The sequence below is a fragment of the Panicum hallii genome, chromosome 4, assembly GCF_002211085.1.
Source record: "Panicum hallii strain FIL2 chromosome 4, PHallii_v3.1, whole genome shotgun sequence".
NCBI classification, from domain to species: domain Eukaryota; kingdom Viridiplantae; phylum Streptophyta; class Magnoliopsida; order Poales; family Poaceae; genus Panicum; species Panicum hallii.
Window position 1 is genome coordinate 20,881,547 of NC_038045.1, and position 20,833 is coordinate 20,902,379.

Consider the following 20,833-nt stretch of genomic DNA (forward strand, 5'->3'; position numbering starts at 1 on the left):
GTAAGGTTTTAGACAGGTTTGGGCCGCTGAGAGCGTAATACCCTACGTCCTGTGTGGTTTGTATTGCCTTTGATGATGATTGTCCCTGAGGGGGTCCCTACCTACCCTTATATAGTCTGGGGGGACAGGTTTACATAGAAGTACTAGTCGGGTACAAGCCCAAGAGTCCTCCCGAATACTTCTCGGTAGTTTCCTAACATGTCCGACTAGTTTCACTACTGTACGAGTAATCCTACTGCATTACGAGTAGCTACAACAGATGCAGGGCGTGGGCCATGTCCCATCCCGTATCCTAGGAGAAGTGTGCCACATGGACAGTCCCGTGTGCCTGGGTCTGACAAGCCCCTGAGCTCTTCGTAGCCGAGTACTGTCGGCATTTGAGTACTTCTGAAGGCGTCTTCAAGTTCTCCCAAACTTCATCTTGAAAATGTCCTCCAATTACTTTCCTGGCTGCGTCGAGGCTGTGAGGTGCTCATGCCCCGAGTAGTTGTCCACTCTTCTTTATACGGGGTGCGATTAAACTCGCACTCCATATGAAGTAGCCCCCGAGTCTTAGGATGACTCGTAGAAGCATACTGAGGGTCAATTTAATCTTGAATCTTCTGTCCTTATCTTCCAGCAGATTTGAAAAATAAGTCGCTGATGACACGTGTCCCGCAGCCCCCGAGCCTTGAATCCAAATCCCCAAGTTTTGGAATAAAGAATCCAAAGAGTCGTGGCATACAATATATGATGGCAAAACATTTGATGGTGAACATGGGCAAATTAGTGTAGTAAATTTGAAAATATCTTTTTTCAGGATAAGTTCCCTAAAAAATGGTTAAACAAATATCATCCCAAAAAAACACCCAAAATTACCTCTCCAATAAACTTTTTGCCCTGAGCTAATGCCTAAATAAGTCCTGTGGGTAATATTTTGAACAAACCCCTTATTTTGGAATAAAATCTCTGGAATAATGGTTAACAAACATCTACCCAAGATAAATCTTAAAAGCCTCTTGGATCGGGTATTGTCGAGTAATTGTACAGCGTCAAGCATGTAAGCATGAGAGCTGTCCCTTGAGGCACGCTGAGTGCCTTGTCGCATCAAGCCCCCAAGCTAGGAGCCAGATGATAAGCATAAAGTAGTCATAGAAGAATGGTGGTGCTAGCCCCCGAGTCCAGGCATTGAGCAAGTAGCCACTAGTGCTGATGAAGGTATCTAGTCGGAGTCGATCCCGACTAGGATTGTAGTCAAGACAAGTAGTCGAAGTAGTTGAACATGTGCAGAGCTAGTCATAAACTGGTAAACGTCTTGTCATGGGAGCGAGGCCCCTTCAGCAAACTTACGCGTAATACCAGTCGTAAACCGGTAAAACGAAGTTGTACTGGAAGTATGAGCACAAAGGCCCTTCAGAAACCCAAGAGACTAGTTGGAAACTAGTAATTAGGTACTGGAAGTATGGGAACGAGGATCCTTCAGTAAACTTGCGCGTAGTACTAGTCATAAACCGGTAAAATGGAGTTGTACTGGTAGTATCAATCTCCAGGCACCAATAGAAGATGTCCCTAGCTAATCAAGGATGAAACCAATGTAGATGTTCAATATTCCAAGAATTTGGTACCTCCTGGCCATCCGGGTACTGTAAGCGATAAGATCCAGGGCTAGTAACCTTGTGCACAATGAAAGGTCCTTCCCATCGTGAGTTAAGCTTGTGTAGACCAGTATCATCCTGGATTCATCGAAGAACCATATCTCCAACATTGAAAGAGCGCTGTTGAATGTTCCTGTCGTGGTACGACGAACTCCTTGTAAGTAGCGGGCCGACTGCAACAATGCATTGCATCGGATTTCCTCAGCTGAGAGCTCGAGATGTCTTGCTGTCACACCCGATTTCAGAAAGGGAACCGAATGCGTTCATATGTGTGCTAGGATCATGTTCCACACATATGATAGGCAATACAAGTGTATATCTGAAACAATATCATAACGAAAGAGAGTATCATAGTACTTTATTACATGACCAAAAGTCTTAATGTTAAACAAATAAGTAAACGTTTATAACTAGCAGCGAACTTCAACTTCACAGGTAGATGACTGGGAGACATAAGTCTAGTACTCTTTGATAGGGAACTCTGAACATTTATCTTGTTCTGAGCAGCATTGGTTTTAATAAATCAAGCGTGAGTACACATGTGGTTGGTACTCAGCAAGTGGAGTAAATTATATGACATGCAAGGTCAAAATCAAGGATTAAGCTGAAATGGTTTGACTGCGATAAGCATTTTTTGTTGATCAAATTTTATTTAGCAAGCATTAACTAAATGTAAGTATATACCAACCCTTAAATGAATAAAAGAGATAAGATAACAATATTATGAACAAAGAATCTCAATTTAGATCATCTTTAAGTTCAATTATCATGTGAGGGTCCAAACTGTTCTTAACCATGAGCACGGCTGATATATCAGTTTTCACTCTGCAGAGGTTGTACACTTTACCCAACTCGTGTTTCCCTTGATGCCCGGGTTTGCAAAGCCCTTAAACACTTTTTAGGTGAGTGGCAGGGATTTACTACGAGGCCTTTACAAAGATTTCCCTAACTTATAACAATCCGTTAAGGTTTCAAGTCAAAACAGTCATAACTCTCCCTAATTAGGCAGACACCTTAACCAGAACCATATCACACCCTCAAGAGGACCGAGCTATACTCCGACGATGCAACCCCTCTTGCATTTTCGGTAAGATTATCATAAGCTAAAGTTTCTAATTAATTAGCTAGGACCAGAGCCATGTAGTATTGTGGTTTCACTATTTTTCTAGGTGGTTCTCCATATTCCAATTAATGCAATAATCTTAATTATCATCATAAAAGAATTCCAGAACATGAGTAAACCAGAGTAGCATGATTTTTTAGGTTATCCAACCAAAGTCTAAGTAATACCAACTAGCGTAGCTACAACATAAATATAATAACCCAGGTTTAATCAAGGAAGTTGAAAAGAAACTAGGCACATCCTTAGTTTGGGATCCATCATATTATAGACACATGCATGCATATAAAGTAAATATGTGTATTTATAAAGTTACTGGGACTTGACTATGATCAAGGACAACTTGCCTTCACCAAAGAACTGCTGCTGCTCGGGAACATCTTCAAAGCTTTGCTCTTGCGGACCCTCGAACTACACACCATCTATCGTAACACACAAGTACGTACAAACAACCAAATACAATAAATAATAAATAATATATCAAAAAATATAAACAGAGCAAAACAACATTATAAAGCTAATATATATGTCGCAAGGGTTGCGTAAGCGTGAGAATCGATGAAAACGGAGTTAAAACGGAGAAGTTATGGCCAAAACATGATTCTAAGGGCTTATTTGTAAAAGATTTGAAACTACATGGGCTCTAGACAAAGAAATCGAGGGCCAAAACATAATTATACCTTAGATCTAGTGTGTAGATTGCAAAATAGAAGGGCTAGGGATGGCAAGTTCTATTTTTGGAAAAGACAGGGGCCTAAACAGAAGAAAAAACATCTATTCGCGAATATTTTTGAACTGACGTGGATTGCAGGTTGATTTCAAGAGAACTCAAGGGCTAAAGCACAAAATCACCTCGGGTTGACTGAAATCGGATTGTTTGACCACGGTCTAGATCTCATCTAGACCGTCGAATCTGGATCGGGCGGCGGAGCACGGCTGGCGGCTCGAGCGGGGCAGCGCTGGTCACCGGCGGCGAGGGGAAGCGGTGGTGGGCAGCGGCGGCTCACCGGATAAACATGTAAACATGTTTCCGGCCACGACTTAGGCTCGGGTTTGGCCTGGGAGCAAGAGAGCGTGGAGGGGAACACATCTAGCGACTTGAGAAGGGGCGACGGTGGCTGGAGACTGCGGCCGGCGGCGAGGTACGGCTCGGGGCGACGGCGAGCAATTGGGCGCACGGGAAAAGCGGGGAAAATGGGGGATAACTGGCTGGCAACGATCCTTACCCCACGGTGGAGCTTCTACGGTGGCTTGCGGCGGCAAAAGAGCGGCGGCGACCGAAGCGCGAAGGCGGAAAAAGCTCATGCGGCTAGGGTTTTGGGCGAAGGCGGTGGCTGCAGCTTGGGGAAAACCCTAGGGCACAAGGCGACGAATTTATAGGACGGCCGCGAGGGTCTTGGCGTGCGGGCCTGAGGTCCACGCGGCGCGGGATAGCGCCGGGTGCCTGCCGGACTCGGACTCGAGTTTGAGTCTGGCTTGGGGAAGAAGACGGCCCGACAAGCGGGCCCGTCTGTCAGCGAGCTGAAAGAAAGGGGAGGCACGCGTGCGGGCTGGTTGGGCCGGGGAAGGTTGGGTATCGACCTTCATAGCATTTTGGCCCAAGATCAATCGGCCCTGCTCGATAGCCGATTGGATCTGCGATGGAGTTCCTTGCAGTCGCTTGTACTGTGGGTGAAAGAGTCATGCCACTTGCAATATGATCTCCCCTTCAGTTCTTGTGTTGTAGGAGGCTTATAACCTTCAGGAAACTTCAACTGTTTTTCTTTCAATAACAGATCGAATATCTGTTCAACTTTGCCTACGTCGAAGTCGAAGCCCTTCACAGGCCCTTTCCGTTTCACCCATTTACAGGGCACGGGATTTGCCCCCCGAGTCCATTCTGCAACTGCCACCTCCTGTTCATCCTCAGAGTCTTCAGCTTCTTCTGTGTCAACCAATGCCACTTGATGTTTGAACTTATCTTGATATAGCTCTGGGTGGCGCTGCTCATACGTTGTTAGCTTCTGCACTAAATGTGCCAAAGAGGTAAACTCCAATTGAAAAGCCAGATCCCTGATCGGCTTTAGTAATCCTAGAGACGCCAACTCGACCGCCTCTTTCTCTGAAATCCATGTCGAGTAACATCGATTCTTCACTTCTCTGAAGCGTCGGACATATTCTGCCATGGTTTCCCTGCGCTTCTGCCACACTTGCGCCAAGTCGGCAATTCCTGCTTCTGCAGCTTTCGAATGATACTGAATATGGAATTGCTCCTCAAGCTGCTTCCAGGTGAGAATCGAATCAGGGCCTAATGATGTATACCACCCAAAGGCTGGCCCTGTGAGAGATTGCGAGAAAAACCTTACTCGCAAGGGATCCGACACCGAGATCATCCCTAATTGTGCTAAGTATCGGCTCACATGTTCAATAGAACTAGATCCTTCTGCTCCGCTGAATTTAATGAATTCAGGAAGCCGATACTTAGGCGGTAGGGGAATTAAGTCATAATCACTGGGATATGGCTTAGTATAACCAATTGCCCTCCTCTTTGGTAGAATACCAAACTGTTCTCTTAGAATGGTACTATTCTGTTTCGCCGTCTGTGATCCTGGGGACGAGTGTGCACTATCGTGACTCGGCTCGGTGGCATAGGCTGCTAGCCACACTTGTTTGTCTGCATCCGTTCTAGGGACTCCTCCAGCTGCCCTCTGTACTGACTATACCGGATTACTGTTGTCCGGTATATAAGCACACATATATCTATGCGGGATCTCCTTAGGCAGCTCGCTGAAGAATTGGTGATCCATAGGATCACCTCCCACCTTGTCAACCACGTAGGCTGGAGAGCCATGTGACTCTGCAGCCGCGAGCGCATAAGGCAGTGGTGGCCTAGCTTGGAATGGCAATTCCCCTTTGCGGCTCCCCAAGGCAGGTCCCGTTGGAGAGTATTGATGCTTCATAATTTCCTGAACCACACGCAGGGCAACACACCCGAAAGCGTTAACCAAGCTCTCAGAGTGTCGGTGTAGCGAGTGGGCCACCGCGTAGTTTACTTCTTACCGTAGAGCTCTGGTACGGTCCTCCGATGGGGTGGATAGATCCACTCCATCAAGGGCGCCTTCGGGTGAAAACCCCTTCCACTTAACACCGTGGTGGCGGGTCCTCTCGAAAGAGCCAATGAGATCAGCTTCGAATTGAGCCTTAATCTCATCATATCTCTGCTTATGTTCAGCAGGCAGCTCCTCGTAGGTGATCGGTTCATCCCTCGCCATCCCGTCAATAGCAGTCGATAGAGTCGAAGAAGATGATGAAGTCGATGAAGATGATGGCGATGATTGTCCCACCGGGCGTGCCAGAATGTGTTGTTGGTCAAAACCCACAGGCGAGCAGCGACAGGCAACACGAGGCGCCGGGAGGCTCCCGAGACTGCTGGTGGGCCCCGATCCCTCGGTCAACAGCCTGAGATCCGGCACACGCCCTGGCTTCTAGGTTGCTAGGCATGCCACCTGACCTTGTACCTGATCAGGAAGGTGTTATGTGTTAGTTTCTTGCATGCACAGACACGTGTAAACATTAGTCCGAGCCATGATCGGCTCATCGGATGATTCCCGGTATCGGCTGTAAAGAGCCGATTGTGTTGGGTATCGGATCGGATCTATAAATAAAGCAAATATATCTGATGATAATACAAATCTTGCTCTGTAATCATTAAGCTAATCCAATCTACGAGGATTAAAGCTTTCACTATGTAATTGGAACATCCTACACGTAAATGAGCCTAACAGATGCTGAAGGTAACAAAACAACAACCTAAACAGAGGCCTAAAAATCAACCAAAAGCCGATTCCCAGAACAATACCTTTTCAAACTGTTATAAAATACCCAGAATACTGCCGGAACATTCAATCCGTTTGAAGGGCCTAATCATGCAGATGTTAAACTAAACCCTCGATTCACGAAGATTAATCATAACAGTTTGGATCTACTAAACAAGAACGAAGCAAGGCACCTCCCTTATACCGGAGACCAAGTACATGGGCAGCCGGACGTTTACAGGTAACAAGCAAAGCACAATTAACGCATGAAAGAGCCGATGCTACCCTGTAAATGCTAAGATAACTGGTGTTACTCGCCATCAACAACGCTTCAGAACGAGAAACACAAAAAGTAAATAAGTAAGAACAATGCTGCCCCGATCACGCAGGGCGTGATCGGGGCCGCACGACGCTTATCCGAGAAACCCTAGAACAGGGGTGGCGATGCGCCGAGAGTTGTTGGTGAATAATTGATTCCTCTATTGTTTTCCCAAGATACATATTTATAGTCCGTAGACTTACCTTTCCTAACCAATCCTAACCAAACACGACACAAATCTTAACTATCTATATCTGAACTATTTAAACAAACATACCTATCTAGATACACGGCCAACCTTGGCCCAAAACATCTACAAAGGGTCTAATTTGTAAGCCCATTATAACCATCCTTCAAACCCATCTTGCTCCACGGCCCACCTTTCTGGCCCGCCTAAATTATAGCGATAACAGGTGGCTTCGGGCTTTCCGAGTTGGAGTAAAGAGTCCAAGTCCTTCTTCAATGTGGAGAGGGACTCAAAGATGTTGGCCTCCTGGAGATCAGTGGCCAAATTGCGTAGACCGAGTCGTGATCGACTACGCGGGTCCTCAGATTGGAATGAGTCCAACCCAAGCAAGGTTGTTGCGGCGCTGGATGAAGTCGCGCTGAAAGCAGACTCCTCCTCGGTCCTCGTAGCGGATCCATGGATTGGCAAGTTGTCGAAATTATCAACAAACTTGTCGAGGCCGCTACGAAAACCTGCCACGGGAGTTTTCGGCTTCATATCGACAAGGAATCGACTGAAGCTGCCCGCACCATCTGCGACACAGACCCACAAGCCAAAAACAAACGTCGTGCCCTGAGAGGGTACTGACCTGGTGAACTGGAAAGATGCCATCGAGTTCGCCGGTGGATCTTCGATGCGCTCTCCTACCTGGCGCACCAACTGTCGGTGTTTTACCGGCTGCCCACTGAGGGGTATACCCAAGGTGGTAAGTTTAGGTGAGGAGACGCCGAGATCAGGAACTCGAAGGTGCAAGGAACACAAGATTTAGACAGGTTCGGGCCGCGAGGTGCGTAATACCCTACGTCCTGTATGGTGGTTTGTATTGCCTTGGGTGTTGATGTTGTGTTTTGAGGGGGTCCCTGCCCCCCTTATATATCCGGGAGAATAGGGTTATATGAATTCTAGTCCAATACTAGCCAAGGAATCGTACCCGAGTACAACTCGAGTAGTTTCCTTCTGTACCGACTAGCTTTATCTCCTACTCATACGAGTATAAAATAACATAAATAAGAGATAAGACAGGCTTTATCTCCTAATCCTATTTAAACTACGTTATGTACATAGCCCCGTAGCCCCGGGTCTGACAACCTTACAACCTCGATGTAGCCAAGGAAGTACTCGGAAGACATCTTCAAGATGGAGTTCGGGAGAACTCAAAGATGCCTTCAGAAGTACTCGGACGCCTGCAGTACTCGACTACGAAGAGTTCGGGAGCTTGTCAGACCTGGGCCCGTGGGACTGTGCACATAGCGTACATATCTTAGGATAAGGGACGGGACATGGCCCACGCCCTGCATTTGTTGTAACCACTCGTAGTCTAGTAGAACTACTCATACAATAGTAAAACTAGTCGAGACAGTAGGAAACTACCCGAAAAGTACTCGGGTAGAACTCTAGGGCTCGTATCCGACTAGAACTTCCATGTAACTCTGTTCCCTAAGACTATATAAGGGTGGACAGGGACCCTCCTCATGTAGGAGCATGGGGGACAACTCATGCCTCATGCAACAGATCACCGAAGAGATCACCCGATCACTACCTAAAGCAATACAAACCATACATGATGTAGGGTATTACGCTCTCGGCGGCCCGAACCTGCCTAAACTTTGTGTTCATTCTACCTTCGAGTTCCTGATCTTAGCGATACCTTACCTACAAACTCACGACCTCGGGGGTATCTCTTGGTGGGCGTGGCGGTCACCGACAGAGGCAGGTATGGACGAGCCCGTGCCCTCGGGGTCGGGCGAGGCGGAGCTCTCCCTCCAGGGTCAGGTGAGGCTGAGCTCGTGCCCTCAGGCTCGGGCAAGGTGGAGCCCTCTTCATAGGGGTCGGGCAAGGAGGACCTAGACCCTCGGCGGTCAGGCGAGGCGGCTCGCGTCCCGCATCTGATATTGCGCCGTCGATGTCCCTTTTTCCGGCGGGCCGTCCGTGGCCGTGCGTTGGCCTGGTTAGGCCGAGCTCCATAGTTGGGAGAACTAATCCGTGGTTAGTCCTAAGGATCTTACTTTGGGGTATCCGTGATATTCGCCCTGTCACGATTCCAACCTTATTTTACAATTCAAATTCAAATGTTATGTACCAATAACAGTATCATCGATGGATAACCCGAAATGTATATATTTAGTGAGAATTAAACAACAATAATATATTTTAATCTAAATGGACTCAAATATAATGATAATATGAAAACACAACAAAATCTATGTCGAACAAAACTCATTGTAGAAAAAACATCAGCCATTATCCACACACATGCGATGCTTTTCTGATTTGCAGTGGCTGTATTGTGTGCCTAACTTGGCGATGGCGCGGCTAGGACACTAGCTAGGTCTTCGATAAGGACGTGAGCTCACGCGCCTATGACACAGTAACAGCAAGGGATGGATGGGGATATAGTCACATATATATATATATATATATATATTTTTACAATATATAAGAGCTTCAACCGTGGCAACCTACAAATATATTTGCTACTTGCAGTGCTCAGTGAAATTTACCAAAATATTCTCTATATCTTCGAGGAGTATGTTTAACTATTTAAAATATTCTCCGTACCTTCGGTGAGTATGTCTAAGCTACCTCCAGCCGACAAAGCTACCGCATCTGTCCAAAACGGAGTTCTGTTCTAATTCTAACCCCAGCGGAGCGCGGCTTGGCTGGCCCCACCGGGCAGTGGCACAGTCTTCCTGGCGCGCCCGTAAAATCTCAGTTTCCCGGGGTGCCCGTCGTAACTACGCAATAACCGTCCCCTCTCCGCAGGGTCTAATACGAAAAAGGCGACTTGTTATCAATCGAACGAAGCAAACTATCTCGCCTCCGTCGCCGGCGAGTCCCCTCTCCGACCGCCGCCGCTGCCACCGCCGCGGGAGGGGAGATGATGGGGTTCCTGGAAGGGCTACGCCTCGATACGCTTCTGAAGCGCGTCTGCAAGTCGCTGCTGAAGAAGCGGCTCGGGGATCTGATCCTCGGCGACCTCGACCTCGACCAGTTCGACATCCAACTCGGCCGCGGCACGCTTCAGCTCAACGACCTAGCGCTAAACGCCGAGTTCGTCAACCGGAAGGTGCGTTTTTTGTCCGCGCCCCCCGCTTGCTCTCGCGATTCCCGCGTCTTCTTCTCCCATGTGTGTTGGGTTGGGGGGCGTCGCTGTCCGCTTTCGATTGGGAGCGGAGGGAGGTTTAGGTTTTGTGATGGTTCGATCGCCGACTGGCGCGCGCATGTTGTCAGGACGATCGAATTGTTTTGTGGGAAAGCGGAGAACTTGGCGGTGAGGCGAGGTATCCTTGATTTGGTTGCCGGGTCGGTTAGTTATGTTTGATTTTGAATTTTGATCGCGATGGAAACTGTTGCGAAGCTAATTGTGGTTAGGGATTGAGGCGGGGGTTTTTGGCTATTTTCGTGGTGGAACTAAAGGATTGGTGGGGAAAAGAAGTAGAGCTGCAGTTCATTGGTGTCGAGACTGGCAATATTGGATACCAATTTTGATTAAGCTGATTTTTGTTGTTGTGCTGCATAGTTCAGTAGAATTTTGTTAGTTATTTTGTACCTTATGGACCAGCTGGAGCATCAGTTTTGGGAGAAGGAGAAGGGGTTATGCATCTTTGTTGCTGTTTGCAGTTCATTCTTTTGGATCAGACTAAATTGAAATACATTGCAGTGCAAAGTTTGTACACACAGAAATGCGAAGTGTGTGTAGTGTTAAAAATCAACCTAGCAGAAAGTATCATGTGCCCAGCTAGTCTATGATGTTAATTGCCTTTCTTTCTAGCTTTAATGCTCGTTCTTCACTTGTTTTCTTCTAACATAATTTGTGTGGTACTTAGCATACCAATATCTCTTATGTGGATGCAAAAAGAAGTTGCGATACTTGTAGAAGTTAAATTGTTTGCTTCCTGTTTTAAAATGAATCATCAGTTAATTTTCTGTATTATTTCAGTTGTCGGGATCTCCTATTATGCTGAAAGAAGGATCGATAAAATCCCTGATAGTGAGATTCACTGGTAGTTGTGAGATTGTTGTGGAAGAATTGGAGCTTGTGCTTGCTCCATCTGTTGCAAGTGAAGTTGCTGATGTACATACTGAATGCTCTGTCTCTGGTAGTACTAGTGACACACAGACATCAGTCAAGACCCAAAGATATGAATCTGATAGTAATCAGTGTTCTACTTCTGTATCTCGGGATGTGGATGAAGGTGTCAAGAGAATTGCCAATGCCGTCAAATGGTTTCTGACAAGTTTTAATATCAAGTTAAAGAATGTATATGTTGTATTTGATCCTCAAACCAGTTTGGATAGTATGCTTCCAGAAAATAATCGATCTCTGGTTTTCCGAATTAAAGAGTTGGAATTTGGAACCCAACTTGGTCTGTTTAAACTGAACAACTTTTTGACTTTCCATGAGGCGGTCATTGAGTTTTTGAAGATGGATGATGTCGATACACTGCTTCAAAATGATCCATTTAGAGGAGTAGCTGACATTTCATCACGCCATAGTACTACTGCAGTCTTGACAGGTCCCATTGGTGGATTCTCAGGGAAACTCAACTTAAGCATCCCATGGAATAAGGGGTGCTTGAACTTTGAGAAAATTGATGCAGATGTGTCTGTCGATTCATTGGAATTACGGTTACAAATCAGCAGTATCCGGTGGATCATGAATGTATGGGATTCTCTCCAAAGGAAGCCAGTAGACAAACAGAGTTGTGCACATAATGCTGCAGATATCTCTATAAGCTCTTCCAGGTCTGCCTTTTGTTCACCCGCGTTAAGCACATTGAAATCAAGTTCAGATTCTGTGATAGCCAACAGTGAATGCTTGGCGCGTAGCACATTTTCTCAAAGCAGGCAAGGTAAAATTCAGGAATCTTTCCTTACAAGGGCACATGTAATAACAGATTGGATGGAGCCTGCTGCCCGTGAGGATCAAGGCGATCCTGATTCAGATTGTGATGAAAGGTTTGTTTCCGCGCTACATTTCATTTCTTGAAAATCCTAATCACAACTCTCATAGCGTAACTTGAAATTTCTTTTGCCATATCATTGTCAATTTCCTGTTGTTATGCACAATTTGCTTCTATTTGTATCTTTTGTGAATATATGAGACCAGCTATGGGCTTTTCAAAAGTAGTCTGTTGGTCTTTGCATGCTTTCCATGTAAACAGCTTTTGCTTTTATTTCTTCTGATTTGTGGCCGTCGCAGTACCCACTTATTGCTAGCTTCTTTCTGGAATTGTTCTTCACTGCATCCTTTGAAGTCTTGTATTCATAAAACAGTGCAACTTTCAGAAGGCCATTGTGATTACTTGCTTGAATATTTCTCTGATTCATTGTATGTAGCCTGGAGTTATAGTGGTCAAATCACTATTTGCTCTTCTTTGTTTCTAGCATAAATTTCCCTTTGCTTTGACACCAAGTAATTCTTTTATAAGAGATACTTGCTGTTTGCCAAGTTTTATTTATTATCTTCCTGAGGGAGTCATGCTATTTTTTCCTAAAAAAGGACTTGGGCTGTTCTAACCGCATTACTAATCCCTTGTTACTTTTTTGGCAGCATTGATCAATTCTTTGAATGTTTTGAGGAATTGAGGAACTCCCAATCTAGTCTAGGGAACAGTGGTATATGGGACTGGACTTGTTCAGTATTCAATGCCATAAGTTTTGCATCAACTTTAGCATCTGGATCTGATCAAGTTCCTAAAGGTATATTCCTTTTAACTTTGGCATATGGCTTGCAGTTTAGTATTGGTTATGCTGTATCATACACTCTTCTTGGTTTTGGTTATGAATGGATAAGGTGGCTCCTTCATCTGCCATTTATTTTACTCTTGAACCTATCCATGTTAAGTAGTTTTTTTTCTATACTAAGTAAATATATGATACTACTTCCATTAAAAGGTGACATTCTGTTCATGGATACTGGACAGTCCCCAAAATGCAACTTTTACCATCAATTTCTATTTATGTATATGTTCAGAACCAAATAAACTGTGATGATTTCATGTAAGTATTTTTCAAGATGGATCTTACATGCTATAGCCTATAACTCTAAACATGCATATAGATATTGTGAGTCAAACTTAGAATGCATTTAGTGCATATATCCCAAAAGGACAACTTTTTCTGTGACGAGTGAGTATCTGATTGTTAGCCCTTGAAGTGACTTAAGAATAACAGCTTCTTGTCATGGCCATTTGTTAGTACCACTGGCATGAACAAAACTATTGCATTTATTTCTGTTGTTGGACCAAGTGCTTGTAGTGTTCTACTTGACCACTTAAATTATCACATCACATATATATGGCTGTATTGACTTTTTATTTCCTGACAGAACCAGTGATCGAGAAGACCCTACGAGCCTCCATTGCTGAGGTATCTGTTCTTCTTTTGTTCAGTGATGACATGGATGTCAACAATTCCAGTGTCCCTATCAGTGAATTGGATGATATGAGAAATTCTCAAATGTTTTCGAGCTGCCTTTCATCTGAGCAGTTTGAGAAATCAATTATATCTCCTGCTGCTGCTTCCAGCTTAAATATGCATCATCTCGAAGCCAAATGTCAGAATATTCATCTGAATCTACAGGTATTCATTTTTTGTCTGTGCTAGTACAGTGATGCTTGTTCTTTGTCTGTGCATCATTGTAGTGTCATCAAGCTTGATGTTGAATATTTTTGATGTTGATGTCTGCAGACATATCCAAAAAATTTAAGGTTCAAGGCATCAGTTGCCCAAATGAAGCTTGATGAATACTACCGCGCTGGAAACAATAGTTCAGATGATTCATACCTTGGTTACCACTTCTTGAATAATAACTTGCGGCAAGGAGTTCAAGCTTCCCTCCCTCAGTGCCTGTTTGCTGCTGGAGATCATTTAGTGGAGACCTTTGAACATTGTGGCAACAGTTCAAATGAACTGACTAAAGTTGAATTGCTGAAAACTTATGGCAAGTGCACATTCCATTATGATGTCAGTACCAAAGATCAAGATGGCAAATTAGTAAGCTCAACTTCTATGTCGATCTGTTTGGCTCCTTTGGTTTTATGGGTGCACTTCCATACTCTATACATGCTGTTGAGTTTTATTAATAAAGTTGAATCCGATTTGTCACACGAAGAGCATAAAGCTCACATGCATGGTGATGATAAAGGAAGCAGATTGACTACCAGCACAAATGTGTCCTCAACTGGAAGTCTAAATATTCATATATCCCTGTCACCTGCAAGAATCATCCTTTGCTTTCCAACTGAGTTTTCGTGGGATTTAAGCCACCCATCCATCCTGGATAAGTTCCTGGTGATTGACCACACTTCATGTCTGAACATGGCAGAAACTGCATCTCATCCACAAAATGAAATTCATAATGAGTTTCATCTTGGCAAACCATGTACCTCAATCCATCTGGCTACAGGGAACTTTGACATCTATTTGGTTAAACCTGCCAATGATGTATTGGATGGTAGAGTCTTTTCTTCAAATAGGCAAACTTTCTCTACAATGAAGATTTTTTCTGTTACTGGAACCAGTTATAATGACTCCGGCATCACACTTATCAGGAGAAAGTATCCTGTAACTAGCCCTGAGATGGTGAGCAAAGCATGGAGTTTGGCAAAGCTGCATGATCAATTGGTTACTGAAAAACAGAACAGCAAATGGGCTGGCATTTCCCCTTCTATAACACAAGATCTTGAAGAGACAGGATCTAGCATGCGCCAGGAGCTCCTTAAGAGCACTGAGCTCTTATTTCATGTTCAACTTTCTTGTGTCTCATTACAACTTAGCAAAAAGGATTGCGAGCTATTAACTAACTTGATAGATCATGTCCTTGATGGGATGTCAAATGAAGAAACAAGCATATCTGGAAATTGCAAGGACAAATCTGTTCCAACCAATGATATTTGCACTCAAACATCTATCATCTTTGAGTGCAGCGTCTTGGAAATTTGCACTGAATTGGATGAAACAGTGGAAGTTAGTCCTTTGTTACAGGCAGAACTAGAAGGATCCTGGAATTCTCTTAAGTTGAAAGTTTCAAATTTTTCTCTTTTCTCTTTTTCGAATGTTGGTGGGCTCAACAATGCCAGTTTTCTTTGGCTGAATCATGGTGAAGGGGAGCTTTGGGGTTCTGTTGGTGTTAAGGATGATGAAGCCCCTGAAGAAAGCAAAGATTTTCTTATAGTGGTTTGCAAGGACTCTGCCTGCAGGCGTGGTGATGGTGAAGGTACTAATGTGTTGTCTATTGGCACTGCTGGCTGTTCTGTGACCCACATCAGGAACCCAAAGCTAAAAGAGAACTACACTTCTGTTGGTGTCCGTTCTGGTACAATTGTGGCTCCTGGTGGCCGTATGGATTGGATCAATGCGATATGCCTGCTGTTCAGTTCAGGTTCAGATGGAACTGGAAAGTCAGATGATAGTAGCACAGTAAATAGTTCTCAGTCTGGTGAATTCTATTTATCATCTTTCTTTCTTGAGCTGGCTGATGTTGCTGTTAGCTATGAACCTCACTTCAAATATGTCACTCTCGATGCTGAAGCAGCGGACCACAAGTTTTTCTCATGCCTTTTAGCTGCATCATCATTTAAACTTCATAATAAATCGGCATCAGCCTCTGCAGCTACTGTTTTTGATATCCAGTTACGTGATCTTGGGGTTCTTCTTTTGCAATCATCTGGCTCAAAAAATGTCACTTGTGGTTATGGTGTAGATTATCTTCGTCAAGCAGGATATGCTAAGGTTGCCCAGAATACATTAATTGAAGCTTCTCTAAGAATCGATTCTTTGTTTTGGAAACTTGAAATATTGGATTCCCAATTCGATATTGGTACTTGTCATGATACAACTTATGGTCTTATTCGTTTGGGCTCCCAACTCCAGCAGCTATATGGTCCAGATATGCGGGATGCTCTAGATCATCTACAATCTAGGTGGAATAGTGTCCAACAAGCAAGCAAACAAAATATAGCTGCTGATGCATCAGACAAATCTGAAAGTAGTTTGGAGATTTTGAGAGATTCTGGAGATTGCCAGTCAGATGGACTGCTTGATGATATCATTGAGAATGCTTTTTACGAGGAATACATGGCCAATGATTTTTGCGAGAGCAATTGCTGTGAGACGGATGATGGGTTTGAACTGAATACTCAAATACCACTGAGACAAAACTCCTGTGCTGATCAAATCATTGACTCATATTATATGCCTGAACTTCATCAATTGTCATCATATGAAGAGCATAAATGTACATCTGGTGGGGATGCTCTTAGAACCCTGGAGAGTGAAGATGGGGGATGGTATAACAATGTTCCCTTAACAATAGTTGAGAACCATGTTTCGCAAAAGAAAAGCAAACAAGGGGAACAAATACTTCAACAAGAAGTGAAGGCATCTGTTTGTGTCTCGAATACTGATGAATCTTGTAATCTTAAAGGAAAGGTTCTTATTCATGATATAGATGTCAAGTGGCGGATGTATGCTGGAGGTGACTGGTTATTACCTCAGAAAGATTCAACTAGCTTCACATGCACAGATGGCAGAGATAGGAGCTCTTCTTTGGAGTTTACCCTGACAGGGCTCAGTATCCAACTTGACATGTATCCAGATGGGGATGTTTCTATATCTAAGCTATCCGTTGCTGCTCAGGACTTAAGTCTTTGTGATCAAAGTATCCATGCTCCCTGGAAACTGGTATGTCTATTATTGCCAAGTTATGTTACAAACTTGCTTTAGTCCCATGGCTAATGGTTTCAATTCTTCTCATCCATTCAATAAAGGTTCTTGGAAGTTACGACTCAAAGGATTACCCAAGAGAATCTTGCTCCAGTTTATTCAGGTTTGAACTGGAGTCTGTAAGGCCCGAACCACATGCTCCTTTGGAAGACTACAGGTACAGACCTTCTCTCATGGCAAAGACCCTTTGCTTGTTTCTGTTAATCCGTACAGAGTTCTGCCCTACTCGATGAATGCAAATAAATAAAGAGAATGGCAAAGTCTTTTCTGTTAATCCATACAGAGTTCTGCCCTACTCGATGAATGCAAACAAATAAAGAGAATGGCAAGGTCTATGTCATCCACACCTATAGGAGAACATTCTTTGGTTTTGTAGATTGTAGTTGAAGAACTGTGTTGGCTTCAAAAGTTCTGGAAAAAGACAAAATGCACTTTCCCAATATCTTTTTGCATCACTGGATAAAAATATATGGTATGAGTTTAGATGTCGGAGGGTGTAATCCTGTCTCACTGGTGGTTGAGGTTTAAGGCATTGGCACCTAGGTGCCATGGCATACAGGCGTTAGGGTAAGAGGGAGGGCCCAGGCGTTGGAGGGTGTAGGGAGCTTTAGGGACTTCCTTTTTGCTTCATCTGAAATGATATGCCATAGCTCTTATTTAACGGAGCCATTTATAACAACAATCCGAAATAACCTTTCACATTTTTTATGCTTCCTTCATTTAACAATCTCTTGTGTTATCCTAACTTTTGCAGGCTTCATCTCGAGATTTTACCTCTGCAGTTGCATCTTGATCAAGGGCAACTTAACTTCCTAATCAATTTCTTCCAGAATGATTCCTGTAACAATGACCCTCATTTGCATTGCGAAAAAGAGATTGTTGATGTGAAAAGCACAAGCTATGGAGGCAATACAGTTGCGGATGAGGCATTACTTCCTTTCTTTCAGGTATTTTAAAGTTCATTGTCACTTACTTTTTCGTTCAATACTGGACTCATAAAATTTTTGCGATCTAATTATTTTTTTCCTCTTTGATATGCCAGAAATTTGATGTAAAGCCGCTTGTTCTGCACATTAATTATATACCTCGTCAGTTTGATCCCATTGCACTAGGCAAAGGAAATTATGCAGAACTTCTCAACATTCTTCCGTGGAAGGTAAATTTCTGTTGAAAAAAAAAACATTCCAGTAGCAAGGAAACCTTCAGATAATTATCTATGTATGGATAAAAATAACCCTGACATGAAATTTGTTGAACAGGGAATTGATTTGAAGCTCAAGCATGTTTCAGCAATGGGTGTTTACGGATGGAACAGCATATGTGATACAGTAGCTGCAGAATGGTTGGAGGACATTTCTAAAAACCAGGTCCTTGTCTATCCATGCGCACCTGTACTTTCAGACATGTATGCTTTTGCATGCACAAACGCAAAACATGTGAAAACTTAATGCAGATAATGCCTAAGGAGAAATGTAGTTGAAATTTGCACTGCTACATTGTTACCTAAATGTACCTGCGGAAATATGGACAAAGTATTAAGTCTGCACTTGAATTACAATTAAAATCCATTGCAGTCTGAATTGAAATATCTGTTACTTGTTTAGGTTCACAAATTGTTAAAAGGGCTTCCTCCAATAAGATCACTAGTTGCTGTCAGTTCAGGGACTAAGAAGTTGGTATCTTTGCCCATCAAAAGCTACAAGAAGGACCGGAAGTTGCTCAAGGGAATGCAAAGAGGTAAGACATGTATAGTGTAGGACATATATCAGCTAACATTTCTGTTTGAAGTGTGATTATGCCATGGCAATGTGAACTACTTGATGACACGCTTCTTTATTACCACTAATTGTTATGGCTTTGGCATCTTGTTTGACAGGTGCAGTTGCTTTTATAAGGAGTGTTTCCATTGAAGCAGTAGGGCTTGGTGTCCATTTGGCTGCGGGAGCTCATGATATGCTTGTGAAGACAGAGCGCGCTCTTACAGCTGTTCCACCATCTTTAGCCTCATGTGAAGCAAAACGAACAAAACACAGCATTAGAGCTAACCAGCCTGAAAGTGCACAACAAGGGATAAAACAGGTATGAATTCCTCTGTGATACATAACAGTTTTAGTTTTCAGTAGTTTAATTACATAGCTGTTAGTGTTTGGGATTTGGTTTTAACCTTTTCATAAGTTAGGGACCACTATATAATTTATGGTCTGGAGCAAACTTTGAATTAATTTCTCATGAATCTCTGGAGTTTAACAGGCTGAGGCTGCCTAGCAACTATAGCTCCTGTCATGTAGTGCTTTAGTGCTAGTAACATTAATTCACAACTTGTGCAGGCCTATGAAAGTTTAACTGATGGGTTTGGAAGGACTGCCTCTGCTTTGATTGCGAATCCTATTAAAGTTTATAACCGGGCTGGTCCTGGATCAGCCCTGGCTACTGCAATTTGTGGAGCACCAGCTGCTGCAGTAGCTCCAGTATCGGCATCTGCTCGTGCTTTCCATTGTGCACTTGTTGGTCTAAGGAACAGGTCAGTTTTGAGCTCATTCTTAACTCCTTAAGTTTCTGTGCGATTGTTATTTGTACTATGCCAGTCATCTATAGACTTTTATGACGGGAGTACCAGAGACTTTGCATCTGTCAGTGGAGATTTTAAGCACCACATAAGAAATTACTTTGTCCCTGTCTTGTAAACTTCCAACTCAATATTTCTTCTTCCTATTACTGGTTATTTATCTTTGTTTGTCAAACGATACGTTGTACTTGATATTCTACTTTTAGTGTCTGTTAAAGAATTTAGGAGCAGAAAGTATTAAAGAGTTGAAGTTACAAGTCGGGTCGATTAGTTACTAAATCAACGAAGTGGAGTAATTTTTGAGGTTTCGTATGAGTCAATATATTTCTGTATAATCTTAAATTGAATAACTGAGAAAAATGATTTTGAAGGATCAACTGCTGTGCCTTGACTTGGTGAAAGGAATCATTTCTTCTGCTGCTAATTTCTGTTAGCAAAACTTGCTTTTTTTTTCATGTGTGCAGCCTTGATCCTGAGCACAAGAAAGAATCCATGTACAAATACAATGGACCTTCTCAATTGTAGACTTCATTCAGAAGAGGTGTCCCTTCATTCTTTTGCACGCCTTGCATCATCTTTATCTTGGACGAACTGGTTGGGGAGCACCTGTGCTGCAGTCTCGTCCAGTGTTGAGAGGCAAACTTGTACAGTGTAAGATAGATTCACTATTATAAGACTCATTACCTTTTAGAAAATCGGCATGGTCCGGTGTGTTCTTATGGATGTTTTGATCCATTTGCGCAGGTGTACAGATCTTAGGACAGATTATATGTGCCGTCAAAGCCTTCCACACCTTGTAAATTAGACACAGGAGGGTTGTAATTACCACTCGTTGTTTCCATCGCCTAGGCTGGTGGAAGTTTTGTAACCCCTTTTCCTTAGCTTGGGAAGATGACCTGGGGCCGGCATGACTGGCCCCACTGTACATATGGTTGCGCTGTGAGTTGTGTGCATGTAAATATCTCTTTTGCTTCGGTTGTGACTTTTGAGTGTGCCTGGTAGGTTGCCAAACCTCTGACAATAAGTTCTCACCTTTTCAAGTGTAAATATTACCATCAATTTTTTGATCTGCTTGTGGTGACAGAGTTGTTGCTTTGGGGGTGGGGGTAAAATAAAACAGTGCACCGGCATTGCTGTTGCCTGTGCCATATCTGGGTTCTATATGTATATAATAATGTTGGCACGGGCAAAACTAATGTGATCCTGGTTTCATTTCGTTGCATACCCTTTTCTGTTCATCTATTTGCATTTTCCATTACACTCCGACGCTCTCAAGATCAGTGCTCTAAGGTATGGGCAAAGGGTGTGTTCGTTTCCTACCCTCTAAAGTTTAGTCTTCTCTAAAGTTTAGTCTTGTCACATCAAATGAGAATCTTGCTATTTAGAAGTATTAAATAAAATCTATACTTTTTGCACAGATAGGTGCTAATTCGCGAGACAAATTT

General features: G+C 43.4%; 1 protein-coding gene across 2 annotated transcripts; it reads left to right on the plus strand.

Annotated features, from left to right (window-relative positions):
• Window positions 1-9,870: 9,870 nt before the first annotated feature.
• Window positions 9,871-20,580, plus strand: LOC112888574 (autophagy-related protein 2). Of its 2 annotated transcripts, none has more exons than XM_025954806.1 (14): window positions 9,871-10,160; window positions 11,034-12,052; window positions 12,648-12,796; window positions 13,425-13,678; window positions 13,787-16,780; window positions 16,867-16,979; window positions 17,577-17,769; window positions 17,865-17,978; window positions 18,082-18,189; window positions 18,427-18,559; window positions 18,699-18,901; window positions 19,150-19,343; window positions 19,853-20,039; window positions 20,133-20,580. In XM_025954806.1, the coding sequence occupies exons 1-13, from the start codon at window positions 9,972-9,974 to the stop codon at window positions 19,911-19,913; spliced, it is 5,724 nt and encodes a 1,907-aa protein (XP_025810591.1). In that variant the 5' UTR covers window positions 9,871-9,971; the 3' UTR covers window positions 19,914-20,039; window positions 20,133-20,580. The 2 variants fall into 2 exon arrangements, with proteins under 2 accessions (XP_025810591.1, XP_025810592.1); XM_025954807.1 differs by having other exon boundaries at window positions 13,431-13,678.
• The last annotated feature ends 253 nt before the right edge of the window (window positions 20,581-20,833 follow it).

Excerpts from the sequence above, each read along its gene's own strand:
- LOC112888574 (XM_025954806.1), top strand. The coding sequence starts at position 9,972 with ATGATGGGGTTCCTGGAAGGGCTACGCCTCGATACGCTTCTGAAGCGC. Across the intron at positions 12,053-12,647 it reads GATTCAGATTGTGATGAAAG|CATTGATCAATTCTTTGAAT; the intron begins GTTTGTTTCCGC and ends CTTTTTTGGCAG. Across the intron at positions 18,560-18,698 it reads GCTCAAGGGAATGCAAAGAG|GTGCAGTTGCTTTTATAAGG; the intron begins GTAAGACATGTA and ends CTTGTTTGACAG.